Source organism: Oenanthe melanoleuca, chromosome 26, assembly GCF_029582105.1.
Source record: "Oenanthe melanoleuca isolate GR-GAL-2019-014 chromosome 26, OMel1.0, whole genome shotgun sequence".
NCBI lineage: Eukaryota > Metazoa > Chordata > Aves > Passeriformes > Muscicapidae > Oenanthe > Oenanthe melanoleuca.
In genome coordinates, this window is record NC_079359.1 from 5698849 (window position 1) to 5725693 (window position 26845).

The window sequence follows — 26845 nt, forward strand, 5'->3', positions numbered from 1 at the left end:
AATTTGGTGTTGCTGCCTTCACAACGCCCGCTGGGTCTCTGCCCTTCAGCCTGGTGCTTTCCCAGCCAGGGAATGCGGCGCCTGCACTCCTCCTCGCCCTGCTCTGCTCCCCCAGAGCTCGGAGACCACACGGGGGATGTCAGCCCTGCAAAGCGCAGCGCCCAGCTGACCCCCTCGGGCTGTGCGGCGCTGATGGACCCCCCGTTCCCCTCCTCCGCAGCCGTGCGGGCAGTGCCGGCAGCTCCGGGGCATCACCGAGCGGCTCCGCAGGCGGGGCGGGTGCCCCCGATCGGGCCTGTCCGGACACCCCAACCCTGGGCAGGAAGGGTGGGAGGGCAGCCGGAGCCCCCGGACACCCCAATCCTGGGCAGGACGGGTGGGAGGGCAGCCGGAGCCCCCGGACACCCCAATCCTGGGCAGGACGGGTGGGAGGGCAGCCGGAGCCCCCGGACACCCCAATCCTGGGCAGGACGGGTGGGAGGGCAGCCGGAGCCCCCGGACACCCCAATCCTGGGCAGGAAGGGTGGGAGGGCAGCCGGAGCCCCCGGACACCCCAACTCTCGGCAGGACGGGCGGGAGGGCAGCCGGAGCCCCCGGACACCCCAATCCTGGGCAGGACGGGTGGAGGGCAGCCGGAGCCCCCGCGCCCCCGCAGCTGATGCACCCGGAGATCGCGGCAGGGACCTCTGGCCCCGCCGAGCTGTGGGAACGTGTCCCGCCCGGCCGGAGCTGCTGCGACACTGCGGAGTGTCGCATGTCCCCTGCAGCCCCACCGCCCTGCGAGGGACGGGCCGCTCCCCGGGGATGGGCTCGGGCTGCTCCAGCCGTGTTTGTGCTGCTCCAGGGCCACGAGGGAAACGATTCCAGATGGAAGAGAAGTGGAACAGGACAGGAGGTGGATCCTCTGTGCTGATAAGGAATTTTCCACGTCTTCCATAGAAATCCGCGGGTTTAGGCATGTGGGAATGGTTTGAACAGCTTTTCCTAGAACACACAGAACATACCCACTGAATTGCTGTCCTGAATTAATTTCTGGATATAAAAGAATTCGCCTTAACTTGGTTGGAAGGCAATAATTTGGGCACCAGCAGGGTACAGGGCTCAGAGGCTTCAGGGAAGAAGAGCTTTCCTCTTGGAGGGGGGCGAGATGGTTCCAGCCTGCAAGAGTCTGAGTGGGGGGAAAGCTCCGTTACCGAACCCGGGAGCTGTAAGTGACAGCTGGAAGCTAAAAGCAGGGAATTTAAAAATAGAAATATGGGACAAAATGCTAAAGTGAAAGATACGGGCTTGGGGAGTAGCAACCATGGTTTCTGTTTTGCTGCCTCTCCCTCCTCACTCAGAGACACCGATCCAGCTCAGTCCAGTCCTCCTTGGACATGTCCCACTGTCACTCTTTCATCCCCGTTTTCTCCTTCACCCTAAACCCTCATTTTCCATCACCCTTATGGTGTCCTCGGGTGTCCCCAGGTCATCACAGCCCCAGTTCTGGGCTCTTCCAGCCACAACATCCACTCAGCTCTTCATCCCCTCCCCAGTATTCTCCCAAAGATCAATCAGAAAACGATTTTACATCAAGGGAAGTGGTTCCCCTCATTCAGCCCTGGTAGCAAATTGGAACTCTCATTTTCCCTTTTACATTTTCGTCCCTCATAGACTTTTTTTTCCTTGGCCGAGCGCTCACTGTTTCATGGCAGTCTTTGCCCCAGAAGGATGTGTCATCACTGCTGGTGTTGCAGAGCCCCGGCAGCGCCGGCTCCCTCCTCGCTCCGCGCGGCTCCGCCGGGCTCAGGCTGCAGGCGCAGTCCTGCCCTGCCGCGGGCACTGCAACAGAAACCGGAGCCAAACAGGGCTGGGTTTGTTCCAGGGCTGACTCTGGAGAGGGGCAAACTGTTTGAACCGTCCCCGAAACTTCTCGGCAGGGTTAGAAAGGTTTAACCCGCTCCTCCCCACAGAGCCGGTGGAAGCAGCTCCGGCCTCAGCCCGGCTCGGTAACACTGCCCGGGCTCCCTGGGGAGGGAATGACCCCGGGCTGGTGGGGAAGAGGCAGCAGTGCGAGGCACAGAGCGGCCGGGCGTGGCAGGGGACCTCGGACAGACCTCTGCCCTACCCCGCTTGCACTGCCAGGGACGGCGCTGCCTCAATCCCTGCGCTTGCATCAGTTTTCTCTTCCAAGCCAGTGATGTCTCAGCAGTTCCTCCCTGACAGGGCAGCATAAAAGCCCGGCAATATCCTGCTGTGCCAAGGCCTCTGGCATAGTGACCCAGCTGCCTGTGGGCAACATCTGGCTGGCATCTGGCAGGGATCCAAGTGGGGCTGATCCATTTGACCACTGTGAGGACCTGCAGCATCACGGATGTGGCATCTCCTCAGGCTGGAGGGAACTGGGGCACAGCCTTGTGCCAGCACAGGGCTGAGGGATCACAGGCACCTCCCAGGACTCGGTTTCTCCCTCAGCACTCACTGCCAACCCTCTCCCCAACCTGCCCTGAGGGACAGGGGTGGGATGTGCTCAGTAGGAACGGGCAGCCCACAGGGAAACAGCCACTGTCCAGGATCTGCCCATTTAAATCGTCTTCTGGGATATCTTCTGTGCTGTGTCATTGCTGCTGAGCATCTCCTCCCAAGCCCAGATGGGGATGCACCATCCTATGGAAGTCTGGGGCTCCTTGCTCCCCAGACAGTTTCCCAGGGCTGTGCACCCCATTAAAAGGGAGAGAAACTGAGCACAAGTCATAGGCCAGCCGTGTCCCCAGGGCTCTGTGTCACTGGCACACAGAATGGTGGCCTCCACCCTTGGGGTGAGCATCACTCCAAAACATCTCAGCACATGGAGGCTTCCTTGGAAAAGCTCCAGGCTTTCCCTTTGTTTGCTGCTTCTTTCTTTGCCTTGTGCTATCCTGCGTGGGCCCACCAGACCGTGGCACTCAGGGGATCATTCATCCAAATTAATGTCTCTCAGAGCCACCAGCCCTCCGAGCAGACACCCCTGTGCTGCTGGTGCTGCTGGCACCAGCCACACTCTTAATTTACTTTCCTAATTAAGAGGCCCCTTTCCATGACCAGAAGTGCTGTGGGATGATCACCATGATGGAAGAGGTGAAGAAATCCTCAGTTTCTCCTGCCTGATCCCCCCATGGCACCATGGAGCTGCTCTTTGTGTAGGTAAACTGAGGCAGCAGTGGGAAACCCACACCCCAGAGAAAAGCTGAAGAAAGATGGGCAGAAATGAGCTCCCCACACCCTGGCTTGTCTCCTTGGAAAAGCAGTTCTTGGCTGCTGCCAAACCCCGGGGGTTCAGTCAGGGTTTGGTCTCACCAGCCAGCCCCAACACGCCACAGCCTGCAGTGCATCAGGGCAGACACCAACCTCCTGCCTCCTCCTGCCTCCTCCTGCCATGGCAAGGCTGCTCTGCCCCCAGCTCTCTGGGGCTGCTGCAGGAAGCCACACCATGTCCCCTGTTTGTCCCCCTTCACCCCATCTCTCCCTGTGTGCCAAGGGTATTTATTCATAGCAGCATAATCCAACACTTTGGGACCTTCCCAACCCATTGCAGCTCTCAGGACATTTTCTCCTTAAAAACCCCTCAAAAAGCCTGGATGATGGGAATGACTTTCCCAGTGTTTGATGCTCACCAGAAAATTCTTTTTTATGGTTTTCTAAGGATCCCCTTTAGACACATCCTCAGCTTGGTGCCAGGGGAATGAACAGATGATCCCTGTCTGTCAGGAATGGGCTCTGTGCAACCACCTGTATCAATCTGGTCATCCAACCTCTGCAGCCTTTGCCCATGCCCTGGGACACTTTTCTTGGGCTGGTGAGGGAGCTCTGACCCCTCTGGCAGGTTCACAGCCAGCAGCTCATTTTTGGCATAACATGAGGGGTTTTTAGGAGTGCTGCTAAAATTGAGCATTTTGGGGCATGAATCCAAGGAGGGAGAACAAACTGCAAATCCAGAGAGGAAAAGGAGTGGTTTTAATCTCTGTTTGGGAGATTTGCATACAATTAGGCCAGGCCCTGCCTGCGTTTGCTTCCGCATTGCACTCCCGTGAGGAACCTGCCAGTTTTCCTGCCCTGTTCCCAGCCAGAGGTTGATTGCAAGGACACTCACCCTGGGAAGGTGGTGGGTGAGGGGTTCTGGGCTGTCTGGGAATGCCCTTTCCACTCCCAGTAGCCCATCCTGAGCATCCCCATCCCACTCCTGCCTCTGGGTTTAGGGGCTCAGGCACAGGGGGCATCACTTTTCCCTGCAGTGAGGAGTGAGGAGATGCTGTGATGTGAATGTTCCATAAATAGCACTGTGTTTACAGGAGTCCCTGAGCCTTGGTTTATTTTTTTCTCTGCACAGCAAACAGATATTCAGACCAAACTAAACTCACCTCGCTCTGCTGCTGGCACAGCCCAGTGCCCAGAGGTGGCACAATGTCACCGTCCTCAGACAGCCCCGGGAGGCTGGGACCCCACCTGCCCAGCAAAGCGGGGGAAGCAGGCACCCCATGGGCGAGGCAGTGCCGGCCAGAGCCCAGGTGAGCGCCAGGGCTTCTTGGGGCCGTTCGGGTCTGTCTTGGGGTCCCGACGCGGTGCTGGGCACAGTCCCGAGCAACGCTGCCCGTGCCGGGGCCGGCCGGGTCCTCGCCCACCCCAGCTCGGGCTCTGCCTCCGCCCTTCCCTCCCCGCCCCGATCCTCCGCTCACACCCGACCTCAAAAACCGGTTTTAGCGTTAAACCGGAGCCCGACTGGTGTGGGCAGCGCCGGGGCTGGGTCGGCTCCGCTGCTCCTCCGCCGCCGCCTCTCCCCCGGTCCCGCCGCCTCCTCCGGCCCCTCGCACTCCCTCCCCCGGCCCGAATCGGGTCAGTCGCTCTTTAAAGGCTGGAAGGCGGCACCATGTGATGCTCCGGCTCCGGCGGGGAGGGGGCAGCGCCTGCGGGAGCCGAGCGGTGCCGGGCACCGGGGACCGAGCGCAGCCCCGGCGGCCGCGGCCAGCCCGGTTCCCGCAGGTTCCCCGGCCGCCCGCAGCATGAGCCCCGCCGCGGGCACAGCGCTGCCTCTCCGGCCCTGAGGGCGCCCCAAAACAAGCCCTGGGTTTGCAGGACGAGGTGAGAGGGGTCGGGGCCGGGAGCGGGCGGGCGCGGGGCTCGGGCGGCTGCGGAAAGCGGCGCCGAGCAGGGAGGGGATCCAGCCGGGGACAGCGGGGTCCCGCCGCAGCTCCGCTGCAGACCCTGGCCCGGGGGCTCCCACAGAGTCCCGGGGGGCTCCCACAGAGTCCCGGCGCTCCGCCGCTCTCCCGGGACCGTCTGGCGGCTCCCGCTCCCTCTGCAGCGCCGGGAGCGGTCGCGCTGCGGGATGGAGGCGGGTGCGGGATGAGCTCGGGGTGGGCGGGGGGCTCGGAGCCCCGGGGGACGGCACAGACGGGACGGGGGTTTTTCCCACCCCCTCGCACAGGCTCCATCCCGCCGGCAGCTCAGTCAGCGATGCCGATGTCTCAGCGCCTCCCCGCGCGTTTGCAGGTGACCGAGGAAGCACACGGGAGCAGCGCGGACCGCAGCACCATGGCACACCCCATCTCAGCCTTCCAGGCTGCCTACATCTCCATCGAAGTGCTCATCGCCTTGGTGTCCGTGCCGGGCAATATCCTGGTCATCTGGGCTGTGAAGATGAACCAGGCACTGCGGGATGCCACCTTCTGCTTCATCGTCTCGCTGGCCGTGGCCGACGTCGCCGTGGGGGCTCTGGTCATCCCCCTGGCCATCATCATCAACATCGGACCCCAGACCGAGTTCTACACCTGCCTCATGGTGGCCTGTCCCGTCCTCATCCTCACGGAGAGCTCCATCCTGGCGCTCCTGGCCATCGCCGTGGATCGGTACCTGCGGGTGAAGATCCCAGTCAGGTAGGAAAAGGCGTCGGAACCGGCTCTCCTGTGAAGGTTAAGAGGGAGTGAGGAACCTAAAATTCCTGGGGAAGCACAGGGAGAAAGGACTTTCCTTCACGCTGCCATCCCAAACACATCTGGCCGCAGCTGCAACCGAGGCAGGCTGGGCGAGGAGGTGGCGGGGTGGGGGGATGTCCTGGAGCCTCCAGCCGCTCCTTTTGGGGCTCAGGGGGTGCTGAGATCACACTGGGGCAGCCAGCCGGCAGTGGGGACAGTCCCTCACGGAGTCCCCACGGCCTGGACTCCAGGAGGAAAGGGGACGGCGGGTTTGGCTCCCAGCCCAGCCTTTCCCTTGCCGTGGGGAGCAGAGGGGTGGCTTGCTCGGGGACACAGCTTCGGCAGTCTGAGGAGCCAGAGCGACAGTCTGGGGCAACCTCAGCCACGAGAGAGCCCTGCTCTGGGTGCCCCTCAATAAACTCCTCTCCCCGTTTCCCCCTTCTGTATCTCCTGTCATTCCGAGCCCAGGGCAAGTGCCTGGGGCAGAAAGGAGGGACACACTTCATCTGAGCACTTCATTCCAACTCCGCCGCTCCAGAAGGAGATAGTTAACCCTTTATGCCCCGCGCTGGAGAAGCTTTTCCGGGGGCTGTGCGCGGGGCTGGAAGGGGACGGGACACCCGGGCAGAGCCCGGCTCAGCCCCTCGCTCTGCGGGGACACTTTGCCAGGCCCGTGCAAGGCTCCCGATGTGGGAGCGTGGCTGGGAAACAGCCCAGCTGAGCACTCGTGCCACCACTGACCCCCTGTGCTGGTGCTGCCCACGCCCCAGCGGGTGTGGGACCCCTCCTGGGGCAGGAATTGCTTTCCCCTGCAGTGAGACAGGGACAGCAGGCACCTGTGCTGGCATCACCCGGCTGCTCCAGAGCGCTGGGTGTTCCCAGATCCACGGCGGTAGGCCAGAGATGTGCTCCTTTGGGATTTTTCCTCAGCCACCAACACCAGCAGGAGCTGCTGGGAGGAGTGTAAGACAGAGGAGGGGGCGCAGGATAAATCCCCAATCCTGCCACCCCCTCCCTGCCACACACGATTGCACAGACTGTTCCCAGCTCCCTCCCTAGGTGTGATTTTCCCAATCACTGTCTCCCAGCCCGTCGGTGTCACAGAGTGATTCCCACCCTGTCACTGCTCTTGGAGCTTTTTTGGGCTTCACGCTTCCCCTGCCTGTGGGGAAGGCTCTGGCGAGTTCTGCAGCTCCACAGGAGCAGCACAGCCTGTCCAGCACCTTCCCAACAAACCAGTCCATTTTTACCTCCCTGTCTGACTGAGCATCAGATGGGCCTTTCAGGGGAGATTCCTGTCCTGATCCCAGGAGCTTTCCTGGGAGTAATATCAATATCAATATCATATCAATGTTATAATTACTATTACTATTACTATTACTATTACTATTACTATTACTATTACTAATATTGATATTAATGTTAGTATTAGTATTAGTACTAGTATTAGTATTAGTATTAGTATTAGTATTAGTATTAGTATTAGTATTAGTATTAATATTAGTATTATGCTGTACACAGTTTGGGTGGGCTTTTCTCATGCAATTTCCACCCTGAATTTTGTGATCCTATTGTGTGCCCAAACACTCAGCAGCAGGAGATTTCCCTCTGTCTTTTCAGGTAGTGCTTTAGTATTGAAAAGCTTTGTAACCTCATCAACTTAATGGTTGCACTCAAGTATCTCAGAGGTCCTTCCCAGCCTTAAAGATCCTACAAGTTATGAGCTTCTGGCAGTTGGTACATGAGGTGTTATTAGGGGATGTAGTGCCCTGTACACAGCACTCAGGATAGGAATTCCTGGAAGGTTTGTGTGAACACAAGCACCCCCTGCCATGGGCAGGGACCCCTCCCACTGTCCCAGTTGCTCTGAGCCCCTCCCAGCCTGGCCCTGGACTCTTTCAGGGGTCAGCCACAGCTTCACAAGGGGCCCTTCCCTGACTTTGGAGGGATGCAGGAGCATCACTTGGACTGAGCAGCCTAGAGCAGAGGGTTCCCCACTTCCCAGCCCCCACAGGAGCAGCTGGAGACCAGCTAAAATAGATTTGCTGGTGGAAAACTCCCCCTCCCCTCTCACATCCTTCCTCTCTGCCTGGCAGGACCCCCAGCCTGTGACCCCCCATCTGGGCACAGCGGGGTCCCCCAGCCCAGCCCAAACTTCCCCCTCCCAGTGGTGCTTGGGGAGGATGAAAGGAGTTCAAAGGAGGGGAAGCAGCCAGCTGGGGGTGTCTGGCAGGAACCTCAGCATCCTGGAGGAGGCAGGATGCTGGAGATGGTCCTGGAGGGGTGGGTGAGGGGAGGTGCCAGGGGGATGTCTGGGGGAATGCAGCTCCTTCAGCACCAGCCTCTGCTGCCCTGGGCTCTGTCCCTGCTCTTTTGGAAAGGGCCATAGCAAAAGGAGCTGCTGTCCCTGAGATGTGCCAAAGCACCCCTGGCTGGGATGCTGATGGATGCAGCCCAAGCCTGTCTTGGGATGTCCCTGTGACCTTGTGACCTCACCTCAAACACTTTGAAACGTGCCAGGGAGGGAAAACCTGCAGGAATGTGATGTTGGAGTCTCTCCATCCACAGCCAGACCTCCATCCCCTGTGCTGGGCCTCAGCCCTGGGGCATCCTCCCAGCCCTGCCTTCCCACCAGGGAGAGCTGCCTTTGGTGCTGCTGCAGGGGTGGGATGCCCCCCTGTGAGGCTGCAGAGCCAGGGAAGTGGATCAGAATGGCTGGAGCTGTGTAGGAAATGGGAGGCAGGAGGCTGGAGCACAGCAGGGCAGAGCCAGGTGAAAGCAGTGCTGGGGGTGGCTCTGGGCAGCACTGGCTTTGTGCCCTGCCTGGAATGAGATAAAGCAGCTCAGGGGTGGCAGGAGCATCCCTCAGCCCTGCACTGCAGGGCCTGCAAGGCAGAAAGGGAAGGGATGTGCAGGGGACCTGCGAGCTCCTGGATGGACCCCAAGGGAAGCTCCCCCCGGACCCCCTGCTCTCCAGGCTGAGCTCAGGCTCTTCCTGGGATTGCAGCACTCCTTCCCCTCCTCTCCAGTCCTGTCAGGAGCCACGGGGCCAGCTGGGCTAGCTGATGGCTAGTGTGGCTAGTGTGCTGCCTCAGCCAGCTGGGGTGGAGCAGGGTGTCTGAGGGGCTTTTCCCCATTCCAGGTGCCCAGAGCAGCTCTGGCTGCCCCATCCCTGCAGGTGCCCAAGGCCAGGCTGGACAGGGCTCAGAGCAACCTGCGACAGTGGGAGTGTCCCTGCCCATGAGTGGGATGAGATGAGTCTCTTCCACCCAAACCATTCCATAATTCCTCCACCAGGAGCTCGTGGAGGTGTTGGCAGGGCAGTGATGGGCACCCACTGCCATGGGATGGGCGAGGAACAGAACACTGGGATGGCCAGGCCCAAATTGCCAGCTACTAAAGCATCTAAGGGCCCATGAGACATTTTTCCAGCACTCCCAATATTTAGTGCCAGGAAACCTTCCTGTCCAGCCAGGCCAGTGAACAAGCCAAACCACAGCTCTGCCAAGGCCTGTTTCACATTCAGAGGAATTTCAAAAGCATCCAGGTGACTCAGAGCTCTCACCCTGGAGCTCATCTATTTTCTTTCAACCTCCATTAGTCAGTGAAAAGGTGCCATCCATCCGTACAGGCCCCATCCCTGAGAAATCACATTTCATTTCCAAGGAGAGCATTCCCATTTTCCCCACCCTGGAGGAATTTCGGGGACTGGTCGGTCTTTGCAGCCACCTCTTGTTCTTCCCTCCCTGCCCTGCTCCAGGTATATTTTTAGCAAGTGAGAGTGATCTGTGGAGACCTTCATTCCATGGAGCAGGCAGCTCTGAACCAAGGATGGAGGTTCAAATGCAGGAATTGCAGTCCAGGGAGGTTTCTGCAGACTTGAGGCTGTTTCAAGGCACAGTTTCCAGCACACTGCACCAGCCCAGCATGTGGATGCTGCATCAGAGGCAGCACTTCCCAACCAGATCTGGCTGCACAGACCAGGAGCTCAATTCCAGAATCACCAAAACCACAGAGCCCCTGAGATGGGCAGGGATTTACCAGCAGGTTATGTTGGTGTCAGATCCTGGTAAAGACCTGTAAATACCCAGGTGAGCTGGTTTTCAGCCCTGCTCTCTGGCCACAGGATAATTTTCAGCCATGAATTGTGTAAGGCAGGGATCAAAGCCCTTCCCTCGTGAGGGGGTGTCTGGATTAGGCTGGGAGCTCACACAGCTGGCAGACACAAAATCAGGTCACTCCCAAAAGCTCCAGACGCTGCCATGTGGCTGCAGGGAGCTCTCACAGCATTCCCAGCTCCTGGAAAGGCAGGGAAGATGGGCTGGGAGTGCCAGCTGGGTGCAGGGAGGAGCTGGTGTGGCAGAGCAGAGGGAGGGGATGAGCCCTGAACCCTGCGGGGATGCTCCAGACCCGGAGTCACTCCCAAATCCTCTGAATTCGAGGGGCAGGAGGAGGTGAATGCCTCAAGAGAGCCTGGGTGGGCTCCCTGAGCCCAGGACCTGCCCTGGTCCTTTGTCTCCGGGCAGGGCAGGACAGGGCGTGGTCCCCGCGCCGGTGATCGCTCCGAGCCCCGGAGCAGGGCCACACCTGTCTGTCCCTGGCAGGGTCACACCTGTCCCTGGCAGGGCCACACCTGTCTGTCCCTGGCAGGGTCACACCTGTCCCTGAGAGAGCCACACCTGTCCTGGCAGGGCCACACCTGTCTGTCCCTGAGAGAGCCACACCTGTCCCTGAGAGAGCCACACCTGTCCTGGCAGGGTCACACCTGTCCTGGCAGGGTCACACCTGTCCCTGAGAGAGCCACACCTGTCCCTGAGAGAGCCACACCTGTCCCTGGCAGGGCCACACCTGTCTGTCCCTGAGAGAGCCACACCTGTCCTGGCAGGGCCACACCTGTACTGGCAGGGCCACACCTGTCCCTGGCAGGGCCACACCTGTCCTGGCAGGGTCACACCTGTCCCTGAGAGAGCCACACCTGTCCTGGCAGGGCCACACCTGTCCTGGCAGGGTCACACCTGTCTGTCCCTGGCAGGGCCACACCTGTCCTGGCAGGGTCACACCTGTCCATGGCAGGGCCACATCTGTCTGTCCCTGGCAGGGTCACATCTGTCCCTGGCAGGGTCACATCTGTCCCTGGCAGGGCCACATCTGCCGAGGCTGTGCCTCAGGACCACAAATGAAAACCTGCAGCTGCTGCTGGGGGCTGCTGCAGCCCACACCCTGCTCTGGGAATGCTTTCCTTGGGCTTTTCACCTATTTCTGCTGATTTTCAGGGTAAGACACTGACCCTTGGCAATGTCTCACCAGTAAATTCCAGGATGTGTTCCCAGCAATCTGCAGATGGGGAAACTGAGGCACCATGGCTGGCTCAGGAGGTCCCAGGGTGAGGGAGGGTGTGCAATCTGAGATTGGCCAGGACAACGTGGGCACTCTGTTCCTGCACTAAAGTCCTGCCAGGCTCCTCCAGTGTCCAGGCCCAGCCCTGGTGATCCCTGCAGGAGTAATTCCATGAAATTAAATTGCTTCTTTCACAGCTCAGGGTGCATGGCACTGTGGGTTTTTAGCCATTTGTGGTATTAAATTAGATGGAATGTGTCTTAAATGGGCCAGGCTGGTTCAGCTGTAGGACAGAATAAGGACCAATGGACTCAAACAGAAAAAATGGAAATGTAGGTCAAATACTGGGAAGGAATTGTTCCCTGTCAGGGGGCAGGCCCTGGCACAGGTGCCCAGAGCAGCTGTGGCTGTGCCCAAGGCCAGGCTGGACAGGGCTTGGAGCAGCCTGGGCTGGTGGAAGGTGTTCCTGCCATGGCAGGGTGGGATGGGATGAGCTCTGAGGTCTCTTCCCACCCAAACCATTCTGGGATTTTGTGATTCTGTGGCTCCCCACAAACTCATCCTGCAGGGAGCAGATGTGTGATGGAGCCCAGCAAACCTTCTGCCTCCATGGCCATGGTTCAGGTGTGCTGCCTTCAGTGCACCCACAGTGCCAGCCTGTGCTCCCTCATCCCACGAGGATCCCATGGAGCAGAAAGCACCCAGAGCCAGGAGCACCATGGCAGGACAGAGCAGGTCCCTGCAGCTGAGAGATGCTCCTGTGTGAGGCACAGGCTGAGGATGGCACACTCTGGGAGCACTCTGAGGCACCTGCAGGACAAGTTCTCCTTCCTGGAGCCCTGTCCAGGGCACTGGGCGAGTGGAGCTGGTGTGATCCCCTCTGGGCTGGGTGTGCAGGGCCCAGGCACTGCTGGCACAGAGACAGGGAAACACCCCAGAGGGAGGCTGTGCCAAAGCCAAAGCTGCTGATTCAGCAGTCCCAGCCCAGCCTGGCCCTGCAGGGTGCTGGGCTGAGTCAGGCCCAGCTCACCTGGCCTGTGCTGAGCTGGCTCAGAGCCTGCAGGAGCCCTTTGAGCCCCTCCTGGTGCAGGGATGTGGCTCCAGCCAGGGAGGTGCCACTGTCACCGAGACAGTGCCACCTCTGGTGTCACCTTGGCTGCACATCAGCCAGAGCAGGTGACAGAGCAGGAGCAGGAGACTCACAGGGCTGCAGAGGGCTCAGGAACTGCCCTGGGCTGCAGGCTGGGGGTGCAGAGGGCTCAGGAACTGCCTGGGCTGCAGGCTGGGGGTGCAGAGGGGTCAGGAACTGCCCTGGGGTGCAGGCTGGGGGTGCAGAGGGATTCAGGAGCTGCCCTGGGCTGCAGGCTGGGGGTGCAGAGCGCTCAGGAACTGCCCTGGGGTGCAGGCTGGGGGTGCAGAGGGGCTCAGGAACTGCCCTGGGCTGCAGGCTGGGGGTGCAGAGGGGTTCAGGAACTGCCTGGGCTGCAGGCTGGGGGTGCAGAGGGGCTCAGGAACTGCCTGGGCTGCAGGCTGGGGGTGCAGAGGGCTCAGGAACTGCCCTGGGCTGCAGGCTGGGGGTGCAGAGGGCTCAGGAACTGCCTGGGCTGCAGGCTGGGGCTGCAGAGGGGCTCAGGAGCTGCCCTGGGCTGCAGGCTGGGGCTCAGGTACTCCTCTTGACTTGGAGCCTTTCCCATGGACCAGCTCTGGGGCCTGGACTGCTCTTCATGTCCTTGCCCAGCTTTTGGCACAGCCATGTGGCCCCTGTCTTGGTCCTGTTGGATATGTGCCCTTGGCCACCAACAGCCAAACCACCCTCAGCTCCTCTTACACCCTCAGGTCAATCACACCAGGGATTTTTAGTCCATTTGTGGGCTCAGAATAAGCTTAAAAGGGCCAGACTGGCTCTGCTGACCAGGAAGGGAATTTTGGCCAAGAGGTGAGGTGGGACACAGCTGGGACAAAGCCCACAGCCTCCACTTCACACTCAGGTCCTGCAGGGGCCCTTGTGAGGCCAGAGCCAACCTGGGACACCTTGCAGCCAACACCAGGGGCTGCTGGCCATGGGGACCTGCTCTGGGGGACCTGGCCTGGGACACAGAGCTCCATGGGTGTCCAGGAGAACAGGCAGGGCTGGACAAAGGTGCAGGGATGGGGACCAGGGAGTTCCTGCACCCAAATGAGAATCAGCCTGACAGTGGGAATGGCTCATCCCAGGGGTCACAGGCAGGTCTGTGCTCTGGGGTGGAGGCAGGGGGAGAGAAAGGTCATAATAACACAAAGAAAAAAAAGAGGAAAATCTGTGGGAGGCACCAGAGGGAAAGAACCCGAGAGATGAGTTTGATTGTGACACACACTGGAGTAATTTCAGACTGGACAGGAGCTGATGGGCTGGAAGAAAACCTTTGTCTGGAAGGACAGGGAAAACCCCTGGGGGATCTTGCCCACAGGGCTGTGAGGGAAGCCCAGGCACAGCTCAGGGAGGGCTGTGGTCTCTGCAGACAGCAGGACATGGAGCATGGAGGGGCCCAGAGGAGCGAGAGGCTCCTGGCAGGGATGGGGACATCCCCTGGGGACAGCAGCACTGTCTCAGCCTGGGGAAATGGCACAGCACAGCTGAGCTGACAGGAGCTGATTTAGATTATCCTGGAGAGCAATGAATGATTTCCACAGTGATGCTGCCCAAGCAGCAGGGATGGACAGCAGAGCCCAGCTGGGGCTGCCAGGGCTGGGAGGAGCCCCAGGGCTGGTCCTGTGGGACCCCTCTCACAGAGGGAAATGGGAATGGGAAATGGGAATGGGAAATGGAATGGGAAATGGAATGGGAAATGGAATGGGAAATGGGAATGGGAAATGGAATGGGAATGTCCCAGAGGCTTCCTGGGCTCCTGCACAGTGCAGTGCAGCTGCTGGGCTCCTGCACAGGGTACCAGGGCAAGGGAAGCAATGAGTGCTCTCCAGTGCAGCCCAAACCCCAGCCAGAGGGTCCCCAGTGAGCTGAGCAGCCTGGCACCCCCTGGCACCCCCTGGCACCCCCAGCCCTGCAGGGAGCTGCTGTGCCAGGGTGGCTGGATGGCAGGGAGGGGAAGGGCAGGCATCACTGGTGATGCCACCAGCAGGAGAGGATGAAATAACCCTGAGCCCTGAGATCTGCTCCTTACAGAGTCTGGTGGGTGTGGGCAGGAAGGGCCACGTTGGGTGATGGGGGGGAGGCCAGAGCAGGATCAGACACCAGAAGGATTTGGGGCATCTGGGTTTGCTTTCTCTGCCCTGTGGGACCCAGCACCTCTCCCCTGCACCCTCACCCTCCTTCTCCCTCCATTTCCCATTGTTGCCCCATCCCTCCCTGCCCTGGCACTGAGCAGGCAGCTGTGCCCAGCAGCTGTCACAGTCCTGGTGCTTGGTTGTGTTTCTGTCAGTGCTGTGTGTCCCTCTCCAGCCCCCTCGGTGCTGTCCTGGCACAGCCCAGCCACACCCAGCAGGACGCTGGGGACACAGAGGGGACATCCCTCTGTCCCACCAGGCCTGAGGTGGCAATGTCACCTCTCCATCATCCCCATGGGAGGCACAGAAAGCCAGGGCACTGCTGCCTTGGCTGTTTATCCCCTTCTCCAGCCCATTTCCCTCCCTGTAACCAGAGATGAGGATGATTTTCCTTGGCTCCTTCAAAGGGAAGTGCCAGCTCCTGGCACTGGGATGTTTTCTCCTCCAGCTTGGTCCATCTTGGCAGATCACAGCTCCCCTCTGCCACTCAGTCTCTCCATCTGTTCACACAGGGAGTGATGCTCCCTCTGACAGCAGCAAGGGGCTGAAGCTGAGAAATGCTGTCTCAGGCATCACCAGAATTAGCACAGTCCTACAGATTAAATTATTCCTCTTCCTTTTCTGCTCTGGTGACAACACTTGGTGCCTTTACCCGAGGAATACACTCATTTTCTTGGTGCAAAGGCTCCATTCTCCACTGAGTGGTCCCAAGGCTCAGCCTGGGTGCAGATGGAGCTGGCAAAGCTGAGCAGAGCCAGCATGGGGGCACTCGGATCTCATTTCAGGGAGCTCATCCCCACATCCAGCACTTGGGCTCTCTGGGCTCAAGGTTTGTGAGGGAGCTCACAGTGCTCAGCAGCAGAAGGGCTGGAATCCAGAATCCAGGAGATGCTGTAGCCAAAGTTTCTTGGGTTGAGGATGGAGCAGCCACTGACACCTCTTTTCTCCTAGAATGGAATTTGAATCCCAGAATGGTTTGAATTGCAAAGATCATCTCCTTCCCATCTCTGTGAGCCACACACGAGGGGTCTTGTGGGGATCCCCCAGTTCCAGCCCTGCTCCCCACCCACAGGCAGCCCTGGCTCTGCTGGGGCTCAGGGAGAGGGAGATGCATTTCCCAGAGCCCCAGAGCCCCAGAACCCCAGACTGGTTTGGTGGGAATGGACCTCAGAGCTCACCCTGTTCCACCTGATGCTGTGACACCTTCCCTGTCCCAGTGCTCCAGCCCCAGTGTCCAGCCTGGCCCTGGGCACTGCCAGGGATCCAGGGGCAGCCACAGCAAACCTGGGCACCTGTGCCAGCCCTGCCCCTCACAGCCAGGAATTCCTTCCCAAATCCCACCCAGCCCTGCCCCCTGGCCCTGGGAGCCATCCCCCTGTCCTGTCCCTCCATCCCTTGTCCCCAGTCCCTGCTCAGCTCTCCTGAGCCCCTTCAGGCTCTGGAAAGGCTCCAGGACCTCCCTGGATCCTTCTCTTCCCCAGGTGAGCACTGCCAGCTGTCCCAGGCTGGCTGCAGGGCAGAGGGGTCCTGCCTGGTCCCTGTGCCCCTCATCCCCTGGGCTCTGGGTCTGCCTGCTGTCCCTTCTACAATTAGACCAGAATAATTAGGAACATGCCATAAATTAGGCCCAACTGAGGCATTTCACTGCAACACCTGATCTTGGGTCTCAGATGTCTCCTCCATCCTGATGGAAATACTGAGCTGCTTCCTCCCAGGGAACAAGGCTCCCCACTTTTCTCCCAAGGGAATAATTAATATTTTAATCTAAATGAGAAAACAGAGTCCAAATAAACTTCAGGTTTTTTTTTTTTTTTTTTTTTTTTGCATTTGCATTTGCATTTGCACTTTTGTTTTCCTGGTGACAGATTCTCAGAGGTGAGGGAAAATTTAATTGTGGTGTTAACTGGAGCCTTCACTTCCAATTTGGCATTTCATTTGACTGACTGAGATGTGGATTCACTGTTCAGACTCATTCCAAGATAAACAACTCAATGTCTTTAGACACATGTCCTCTGACTGTTACTTTTTCCATCTTTATGGTGTGTGGAGGGAGTAATTAATTAAGTAATTTACTTAAGCTTTGTGGAGAGTTGTGTTTGGACAGAAGTTGGAAGCTAACTGTACCCAAATTAGTACCTCCAAAATTATTTCCACCAGTTGAAACTACATATAACCAACTCATTAAAAAAAAAAACAACCAACCAAATGAAAACCAAACAAGCTGAATGAATCCAGGCACTTGTGCATTTGAAATTGATCTTTTAATCAGGGGAAGGATGCATTGGACAGAAGGTGCTGCACTGGCTGTTTTGGGTTGCTGTGTCCTGGGAGGTTTAGAAGCAGCAGATCTCATCAGCACTGCTAATTCTGCTCCAGGCACTGGGGAGAAAACAACCTCCCTGGTTTTGGGAACCTCCGGCCAATTTTTCACTCTTGAACGTCCCAATCTCTGCACTGGGTTAGGTGCAAGAAAGGAAATGTTCCCTCTGCAGTGACAAATTGTGCTGTGAGGATCCTGATCCAATAACAAATTGCAGCCTAAGAAACTGAGGAGTTTAGTTGTTGACTGCAAAATCAGGAGTCAGGTTAACAAGAGAAGTGTAAAAACCAGAAATTCAAAGGCAGCCAACAGCATTCTCCTGTTCCAACTGTAATTTTGGATATCTCTTTTTTTCTGATGAGTCCTTCTGCACTGGAGAGATAAAGACCCACCTCAGCCTTGCTCTGAGGCTTGCTGTGCCTCTTAATTGAGATTACATCTCCAGTTTCCTGCCTCCCATTAATCTGGGGAGCAGATCTCGTGTCCCTGAGTGCAGATACAGCAGCAGCTCGAGAGACCCCCCCATCCCCTTCTGCTTGGGGCTCCTGCTCTGCTCCTACTTTTTATGGCTCTTGGTGTTTCCCAGGCTCTCCTGGCTGGAGGCTGCCCTGGAGCCCCATCTGGGGTGTGTGGTGGGGACAGGGAGGGTGGTGGGACAGGACAGGCAGGGTGGTGGCACTGGGAGGGTGATGGGACAGGGACAGGACAGGGAGGGTGGTGGGACAGGACAGGCAGGGTGGTGGCACTGGGCACTTCCCCAGCTGGCAGCTCCCTCCCAGCACAGCTCGTGTTTTGTGGGGTGGATCTGAGGCTCAGCCCAGCTACACCAGGCACTTTTTATCTGCTGTTCCATTTCCATTTCTCAGAGCCACATTTGTCACATTTGGCATTATAAGTGGGTTTTGGAGCTACTTTCTTTCTTCATCCTCCTCTTTCCCCCCTCCCTTCTAAATTTTGAGGGCTGACTTTCAGAGTCCTCATTTCAAAGAAGTTCTTTTGCATAAAGAGCCAAAATATGCAATGCATAGAAAAACCAAGTGCAATACAAGCACTTTCATCCAGCCAAGCCCTGGATTTGCACTGAAGATTGCCCAAAGCTGCCTTGTATCCTTCTCCTGTGTACTCAGGGAGCACCTCAGCCTCAGTTACCTGATCACACAGACACTGCTGGGCTGGGGCTGGACCATCAGCTCCTGGCTAGTTGCTGTGGCAGGGCAGAGCAGCTTGACTGGTGAGAAGCACCTCCAGCTCTGCCAGGGAATCAGGGAATGGTTCGGGTGGGAAGGGGCTGGAAGCTCATCCTGTTCCACATGGCAGGGACACCCTCCCTGGAGCAGGCTGCTCCCAGCCCAGCCTGGCCAGAGGGAGGCACGTGGAGCTGAGTGGCTCCATCTGCAGAGGGCTCATCCCTGTGGTGTGTGGGAGCCACCCTCAGAGCCAGACCCCCCTCAAAGGAGATGCTCACACGGCAAATTCCTATTTTTGACAACAAAACTGTTTAGACACTAAAAATGTCCAGGAAATATATTGTACAGGGGCAGCATTGGAGACAAGTCCATGGTGCTCATCTCACTGTCCTGCAGCTTTAACAACCTCACCCCATCTCCTGGGGACCAAGCTGTCCTCTGTGTGTCCTAATTCCCAAAGTCCTGGGGCTATGAAAGAATCTCAGCTTCTTCTTTTCCTTTTTTTTTTTTTTTTTTTTTTTCCAGCATTTCTCACACTTTGCTTTGCTCAGAATGTTGTTGCCTGAAACAGCAGCCAAAAGACAAGAACATCACATTTTTTTAGAGAACATCACCAGTTCTGGGATTCTGCAGTTGGTTCATGGTTTTGCAGCCAATGCCAATAGTGTTAAATCACTTCCCTCCTACCTATCTCAGGGTCCTAGAGGAAGAAGCCAGAGGTTCAGGAAAATCCAGGGGTCCTGGAGGGCCCTGACCACACATGGCAGAGCTGGGAGGGAGCTCTGGAGCTGCCTGGGTGCAAAACCATGGCTCAGTGGGACTGTGCCCCCTGAGCTGGGCTCAGGTAATGGGAGCAGGGCCTGAGCTGGGCTCAGGTAATGGGAGCAGGGCCTGAGCTGGCCCAGGGGTGGCCAGAGAGGTTCCAGGTGGACCCTGGGGATGCTTCCCACCCGTGTGAGGGGGGTTGGAGGTGCCTGTTGCCATTGGTGCCTCTCCTGCTCTGGGAACCCTCCAAAAGTGACACCTGCGGAAAAACCACCATTGTCACCATCCAACTGTCCCTCACCCCCAGCAGACAGACCTGGGTGAGGAAGCTAGAAGAGATTTTCCTCCTCAGCTCCTTTTAAATCAGGATTTTTGATCCCCAATGCAAATCCTGGGGCCAGGACCCCTTGCCATGACCCCCTGGCCCTTCCCCTCCCACCAGGGCTCCCCCTCCCTCTGTCCCAGGGATCTGCTGGCACTCATCCCACAGCTCCAATCTCCTGCAGAGCAAGCAGAGGTGCTGGGAGGGGGCACACAGGGTCCCCCAGGTCCCTCTGGAGTGCTGGGAAGTGGCTCTGTGGCAGGATGAAGGTGCCAGGCTGCAGATGCTGTGCTGATGGACCCTGCTGGGCTGCTCTGGTGCAGAACAGGGGCTCCAGCACCACAAACACCACTGTCCCTGCTGGATGGGCTCTTCTGGCCCTCCCCACACTCCAGACCAGTTTCTTATCCCTTTACTTGCCCGCTGGGTTTGCCAAGCAATCATTCTGGGGTCTGGGATCAGGACAAGCCCCTGTACCCCGAGGTACAGGGTACCCCAGTCTGCCCATTCCCAGCATTTGTAAGGACCAGCTGCAATGCCCATCCAAACTCCAGCTCTGACTGATGTCTGTCTGTCCCTCCCAGGCCACCACTCACATGGTGACACAAACCCACATTTCCACCCCTCTGTGCAGAGGAGCCAGGATCAGAGGTGACACAGGCTCTGCCACCTGAGCTCCTTCCACCTCATGTGAGCACAGTGACCCCCTTTTCCCAGCCTGAGCTGTGGCTGACCTCACCCTTGCAGAGCCCAGACACTGCTTTGCATTTCTCAGGTTCTCATTTCTGAGCAGCTTTGAACACCAACAATCTGAGTTTTCCCACCCAGCAGCCTCCAAGACACTGAAAGATCTGAAGGAAGATAGAGCCAGGAGAAAGGAGCAGGAATCCAAACCCTCTGAGATCAAAGCACTTGTGTCTAGAGACTTTCAATTAGATCAGGACATGGTCTGGCTGCTTTTTCTTGCTGTGTTGATGGTGCAGATGAGCCTCATGTCAGCTTGGCCTCCTTTCCCCCTGCCACGTTGGCTCCAGCCTCTTTTCATTAGGAATGCTCTGTCTTCATTAGTGAATTAATTCCCCAGGAATTGCACTGCAATAAACTCTCCAGAGCAAGGACCAGCAAAGCCACATCTTGGCACTGTCTGGACAACAGCAAGTGTTTTGTGGACAGAAAAACTAATCAGACAACTGCTAAAAACCTCCACATTTTATTCAAACCAGGCCTAGAGCCTTTGAAGCTTTTTCAAACAAAACAAGAGAAGTTTGGTTTGGATTGACTCTGGGTCAGGATCTTGGAAATGAGCCCAAGGCAAAGGTGAAATCCATGAATCCTCCATTCTCCAGGTGCTTTCAGACATGCCCTAATATCTGAAATGTTCACAGTCCCTTTGCCTGCCCTGGGCACCTCCAGAGCAGAGCTGGGCTGGGCTGGGCTGGGCTGGGCTGGGCTGGGCTGGGCAGGGCTGGGCTGGGCTGAGCTGGGCTGGGCTGCAGGGGCTGGGCTGAGCTGGGCTGGGCTGGGCTGGGCTGGGCTGGGCTGGGCAGGGCTGGGCTGAGCTGGGCTGGGCTGGGCTGAGCTGGGCTGGGCTGGGCTGAGCTGGGCTGGGCTGGGCTGCAGGATGTGGCAGAAGTTTAATGTGGTCTGGGGATGGGGACCAAAGAGAAAGGAGGGTGGGTGGGCTCTGCAGAGGGATGGCAGGGGGCTGCTACAAAGCTCTGGAGGGACAGAACACAGGAAAGGCTCCCATGGAGGGCAGGGCTGGATGGAATATTGGGGAGGAATTCCTCCCTGTGAGGGTGGCAGGCCCTGGCACAGGGCACGGGAAGCTGGAAGGTTGGACAGGGCTTGGGGCAGCCTGGGGCAGTGGAAGGTGCCCCAGCCCACCACAGAGTGGGAGTAGATGGGATTTCAGTCCCTTCCCTACAAAACCATTCCAGGTCCTGTGATCCCCATGAGAAAAAGGGTCTCAGTGTCTGCTCCATCCTCAGCCTCTCCTGAGGCAGCATCTTGGCCTCAGAGCTGCTCCCTGCCAGCTCTGTGCACGCCCTGGGGACAATCTGCTGGCCTCTGCCTCCACCCATCACCTCCTCCCTTCCCCTGGGGAGAACACAGCTCTATCCATAATTGCCATTTTGCCTCTTGGCATTATCTTCCAAACCCTCAAAGACAATTTTGTTCCACACCACAGTTCCTGCCCATCCCATCTCGCCCTGAGGCTGGATGGTCGTTGGTGCTTTCTGCCAGACCTGGCCCCCAGCAGGGCTTGGGTCAGTGCCCATCACTGCGGGGAAGGGATGGAGCACAAACCACCACTCAGGAGGTAATTATAGCCAGGCTCAAACCCCCACAGGCAGAGGAAACAAACCCAAAGGGGATGAGAATGGGGGTGATGATTACCGTGGATGTTTTAGTCACAGCTGTTAATAAAAATAACAGCAGTAATAAAATTGCAATGGTGCTGGTAATTGCTCTGGTTGATGAGAATAATAAGATTATTTATTAACTATGAGCCATTATCAGCATTTTCTAGTGTTTCTGCCTCCCAGACTGTCCCAAACCCCAGCCTTAATATATTAATGCAAAATGAGACAAATGAGAAACTATTTTCTTTATGGCATAACCAAGAATAATATTTGGAACAGCAAGATCTATCCCTGACCCTCTGCTGTCCTCCCACCATGTGGCAGGGGTTGAGGATTAGGTGGGATCTTGCATTTCCACCTTTACAGAATCACAGAATCAGGTTGGAAAAGGCCTGAGACCATCAGCTCCAACCTGTGACTCACCCCCACCTTGTCACCCAGCCCAGAGCCATGAGTGCCACAGCCAGGCATTCCTTGGACACCTCCAAGGAAAATAAAGTGCAGAAGGAATTGAAATTGGACTTGTGGCCTTCAGAGCAGCTAAGGCCCATGAGCTCCATGGATGGATAGATCTGCTGGGCTGGAGGGAGAAGGAACTTGGAATTGTATTGCTTTTGTCATTCTGTGGGAGCACATTTCCTGCAGCTGCTGGAAGGAGCAGCAAGCTCCAGATGTGGCTGTTTTCCGTGGGCTTTCTGTCCCCCACCTTCCTGTGGCCATGTCACACAGGTGCAGGGTGATGTCCAGGTGTGCCCTGGCTGCTTCTGCAGGTGCAGCCTCAGCCCCGTGGGGCAGAGGGCCAGGAGGGGCAGGGAGGTGCAGGTGCTGCTCCCAGCTGGTGTCAGGCACTGCCAAGTGAAGATGGAGGGAAGGACATGGAGCATGGGGACAATGGCTGTGCAGGGGGGGACCCTGTGCCTGGGGACCAGGGTGACACCAGGGCTGCTCAGCAGCTCTGTCTGTCGGGCAGTGGCTCCCACAGCTCTGCAGGTCAGGGAGCAGCCAGAGTGGGAGCACACCCAGCAGGATCAGCAGAAAACCCCAGAAACCCCCAGGAGTGAGAAATGGGGCAGGGCTTGCAGGGGTTTCAGAGAGGGCAGGAGCTGGGGCAGGGCTGGTGCTGCTCTGGTGCCACCCCCAGGTGTTAAAGCCTGAGCAGGTGGCAGTGGGGTGTCAGGAGCTGCAGCCAGCCCCACGGGAATCCCTGGCACCCCCTGCCCCCCTCCCTTGGACCCTCCTCTCCATTCCCTCCACATGACCCCGGTGCTGGTTCTGCCCCCTGCCCCTTGCCCAGCCCATGCCCAGTCCTCCCTGCCTGTGCCTTTCTCAGGGTCTCCTGCCCTCCCTCCTCTCCACAAGGAATAAATCTCCTCCGAAGCCAGCCTGGGAACAGCTGCCCACATTGTCACCCTTTCCCACGGACTGGCTGCCCTGGATGTTGGGAAGCTTTCCCAGAGCAGAGGAGACTCCCTCAGCAAAGCTGGCAGGGTCCAGTGGCTCTGGGCCCTCTGGACTCACAGGGACTGATGTCCTCTCCTCCAGCCTGTGCCACTCCGAGCTCCCACCTTGATGCCTTGCCCTTGAGAGGGGTCTTGAGAAGGGACAGTGGGTTTGGGTCTTTGCTGTATAAAAAATGCTCCATTTCCATCACAGGTAAAGGCTACAGACCTGCAGCAGGGAGCTCTGAGCAGCAGGATCCACCTTTGCCAGCCACCTCACATGGTCCCCATGGCTGGGTTAACAGCAGCAGCCCTGAGAGACCCAGCAAACAGTCAGGAAACATCCTTTTTCAATCCCCATTGGTGGAAAGCAATAACTCAGGGGCTGTGGATCTTCTCAGCCTCCAAATAAAAGCTTTTTGGAGGGCCAGGGGAAAAAACCAACCCAGCAGACTGCACTTCCCGCTTGGAGAGCTCTGGAGAGACGAGCCCAGCCTCAGTGGCTCCCCAGGGGCACCAGGGAGGAGCAGAGCCCAGCCAGAGCCCAGCTCTCCTCTCCCACCAGCCCATCAAGAAAGAGGCTTTTGTGAGCCTGAGCACATTAGGGAGGAGCAGCCTGTGCCCAAAGCTTCCCCAGGGATCCATTAGCAGATCCTTCCTCCTCCCCAGCACATCCTTTGGGAGGGTTTTGCTGGCAATTTCCTCCCCAGGCACACGGCAGCTGTCTGGGGCAGTGAGCTGGCAGGGCTGGCGTGGCTGCAGAGGGTGACCTGCTGCTCCGGGTGCAGTGCTGGGACGGGAGCTGGGCTCGGGAGCACATGAACTCCCTCCAGGGCATGAGGGCTGGGCACTCAGGCAAATCCCAGGTGCTGATGCACTCCCTGGCTTGACATCGCCCCCGGAGCTCACAGACTGTGTCTGGAGCCTCTGCCATGCCAGGGCTCGGGCACAGAAACTGTCTGCGAGCAGAATTTTCAGAACAGGCTGTGACCCACTGCCAAGGGAGGGAGGGAGGAACACCCTTCTGTCTCAGCACAGGCTCTGCCACCCCAGCAGCCTCCAAGTGGAGCATCCCACCCTGCCTAACTCCTGCCGTGGCTGTCGTCTCCCGCAGGTACAAGAGCGTGGTGACAGCGCGGCGGGCAGCCGTGGCCATCGCCTGCTGCTGGATCGTCTCCTTCCTGGTGGGACTCACCCCCTTGTTCGGCTGGAACAACCTCAACAAGATGCAGAGGACTCAGGAGCCGAACAGCAGCCACACGGAGTTTGTCATCACCTGCCAGTTCGAGACGGTCATCAGCATGGAGTACATGGTGTACTTCAACTTCTTCGTCTGGGTGCTGCCTCCGCTGCTGCTGATGCTGCTCATCTACCTGGAGGTGTTCAACCTCATCCGCAAGCAGCTCGACAAGAAGGTGTCCTGCAGCGCCAGCGACCCGCAGAAGTACTACGGCAAGGAGCTGAAGATCGCCAAGTCGCTGGCGCTGGTGCTGTTCCTGTTCGCGCTCAGCTGGCTGCCCCTGCACGTGCTCAACTGCATCACCCTGTTCTGCCCGTCCTGCCGCACGCCGCCCATCCTCACCTACATCGCCATCTTCCTCACCCACGGCAACTCGGCCATGAACCCCATCGTCTACGCCTTCCGCATCAAGAAGTTCCGGACGGCCTTCCTGCACATCTGGAACCAGTACTTCTGCTGCAAAGCCGCCAAAAACGGCGCCGGCGCCGCCGAGACGGGCACCTAGAGCTGGGAGGGCAGCACCAGTGCCCACCAGTGCCCGCCAGTGCCCACCAGTGCCCACCAGTGCCCGCCAGTGCCCGCCAGTGCCCACCAGTGCCCGCCCAGGAAGGGGTGAAGCCCCCGGTGGGTTCTTGGCTCAGCAGCCCCTGCAGTCCCCACGGCCACCCCGGGGTTATTTATTCACGAGCATTGTACTGTTTGGATATTGTAGCCTGCACTGTTCCTTCTGGTTTAGGATTTTTTTTTTCCCCCTGTTTGTTTTTGTTTTTCATTTTTTTAAGCATTGACAAGTACTTAAGGAGAAGTTGTACAGACGAACTCTGAGTTTATCTTCATCAAATAAAGTCCAGTGATCCAAACCACCCAGGAGGTGCCCTGCCATTGATGGAGACCCTCAGCTCCCTGGTGTTGGTGGTGCTGGGGGCACCTCCACGTCCCTGGAGCCATGGCAGTACCTGGGACAAAGGGTGCCCTGTGGGAGTGAAGATGCTGAAAACCAGGAGAGTCCAGGGCAGTGGGATTCCTGAAGAAAATAAGTTTAAAAGCCCTTTTTTTGCCTCTAACCAGGGAGAGGTGAGCTGGGCTGAGACATGGGAAGAGATAGGAAAAGTCTTCCCATGGCATTGCCAGCACCATCACCCCACAGAGCAGAGGGTCAGTCTCCAGCTCTCAGCACTGCCAGGTATGCAGAGGTGGGTGCTGGTGAAACTCTTCAGCATAACCCCAGAGAACTCTGCAGAAAGAGCTTTTTCTTCCCTGATGGCTCCCCATGGGTACCCACTACCCCTGTGAGCTGCACACCCCAGGGAGTGTGTCCTCTCCACTTCTCTTTCCCTTTACTCTGCTTTTGAGTAATTTTCTCTCCTTTTTTCCTGGCTGTTTTCTGTGAAAAGTAGTAGTGAATTTCTCTAAGGCTGCTCATCTCACACCTCCCAAGTTGCTCCCTCCCACCCTCCCTGTGCAGCCAAACTCTTTTGACCCAAACACTGTGGGTCAGTGCAGCCAGTTCCACAGTCCAGGGCCAGGGGGGAGCCTGGACCCCTCTGGGAGCAAGGAGGGGACAGTACAGGACAGCACGTGGGTGCCATGCTGCTCCAGGGCACTTTGCCACCCCTGAAGTTCAGCTGTGGGGAGACCTGAGGAGTGGGTGGCTGGAGATGGACCATCCCTCATCCAGCTCTGGATGCTGCAAGTGCCAGCTCCTGCTCTGCAGCAAGATCTCCTCCAGGGCTGAAGCAGTGGTGGGAAAAGTTAATGTAGTGGATTGTGGTTCTTTTCTTATCAGCTCCCTTGTTCACCAGGCTCCCACTGCAAACACAGGTCCGTGACCTGGCCCTGCCCCAGCAGGGTCGTGCTCCTCAGAGGGGTCAGCAGTGGGCACAGTGACTGCAGCAAGTTCCCACAGAGGCTGGGGGTGGAGAGAGGGAAAGGACCCCGGATGGGTGAGATTTATGGTGGTTTTAGCAATGCTGGGAGTGTGCAGCCAGAGTCCCTCCCTCCCACTGCAGCAGCCAGCTCTGTTCAGCTCGGAGGGATGAGGAGGGCAGCAAGGAAGAGAGGAGATGAAAGGCTCAGCCACCCACATTTTGCAGAGGCCTTGATGTATTTCCAGGCTCCTGGCTCAGATCACACTGGGAAAAATGGGAGCAGAGCAGAAAAACAATGGCAAGGACAGGAGAGAGTCCTTCCCTTAGCCACATCCCAGCAGAGGGGTCCTGAGTGCCCTGCCAACCTTCCCATGGTGTAGGTGGTTCTGTGCTGGTGCTGAGCACTTGGAACAGCAATTCCCCTTGGCCTTCAGCCCACACCCCTGTCAGGCCCTGCTGAACCTCTGACAGGAGGTGAGGCTGTGGCTCACCCCACCCCTGCCCCATGGCTCCTCTGCCCAGTGCAGGGACTCCTGTGCCCCGACCTTGTGCCAGCTTTGCCCAGAGCCAGCATTTGCTGGGAAGGGCAGAGGGCAGTGCCTCAGTCTCGTGGAGCACCAGCACCAGTGGTGCCTGAGGTGCTGCAAGCCCAGGTCAGAGCAGAGAGGACTCCCCAGGCTGAGGCCATGATCCCCTGGCGGAGTCCCTGCCTTCAGACTTGTGCTGCTGCTCGCCCAGCTCTCACTCCCACCTGCATCTTATTTCTGCTGCCTTTTGGAACTGGAGCTTTGGCCTGAACCCTTGCTAAAGTAC

General features: G+C 57.9%; 1 protein-coding gene across 1 annotated transcript; it reads left to right on the forward strand.

Moving 5' to 3' along the window:
- The first annotated feature begins 4702 nt into the window (after positions 1 to 4702).
- On the forward strand, positions 4703 to 25027 carry ADORA1 (adenosine A1 receptor). Its single transcript, XM_056511536.1, has 3 exons — positions 4703 to 5094; positions 5506 to 5888; positions 24039 to 25027. The coding sequence occupies exons 2-3, from the start codon at positions 5548 to 5550 to the stop codon at positions 24667 to 24669; spliced, it is 972 nt and encodes a 323-aa protein (XP_056367511.1). The 5' UTR covers positions 4703 to 5094; positions 5506 to 5547; the 3' UTR covers positions 24670 to 25027.
- Positions 25028 to 26845: the final 1818 nt, after the last annotated feature.

Excerpts from the sequence above, each read along its gene's own strand:
- ADORA1 (XM_056511536.1), top strand. The coding sequence starts at position 5,548 with ATGGCACACCCCATCTCAGCCTTCCAGGCTGCCTACATCTCCATCGAA. Across the intron at positions 5,889-24,038 it reads CGGGTGAAGATCCCAGTCAG|GTACAAGAGCGTGGTGACAG; the intron begins GTAGGAAAAGGC and ends CGTCTCCCGCAG.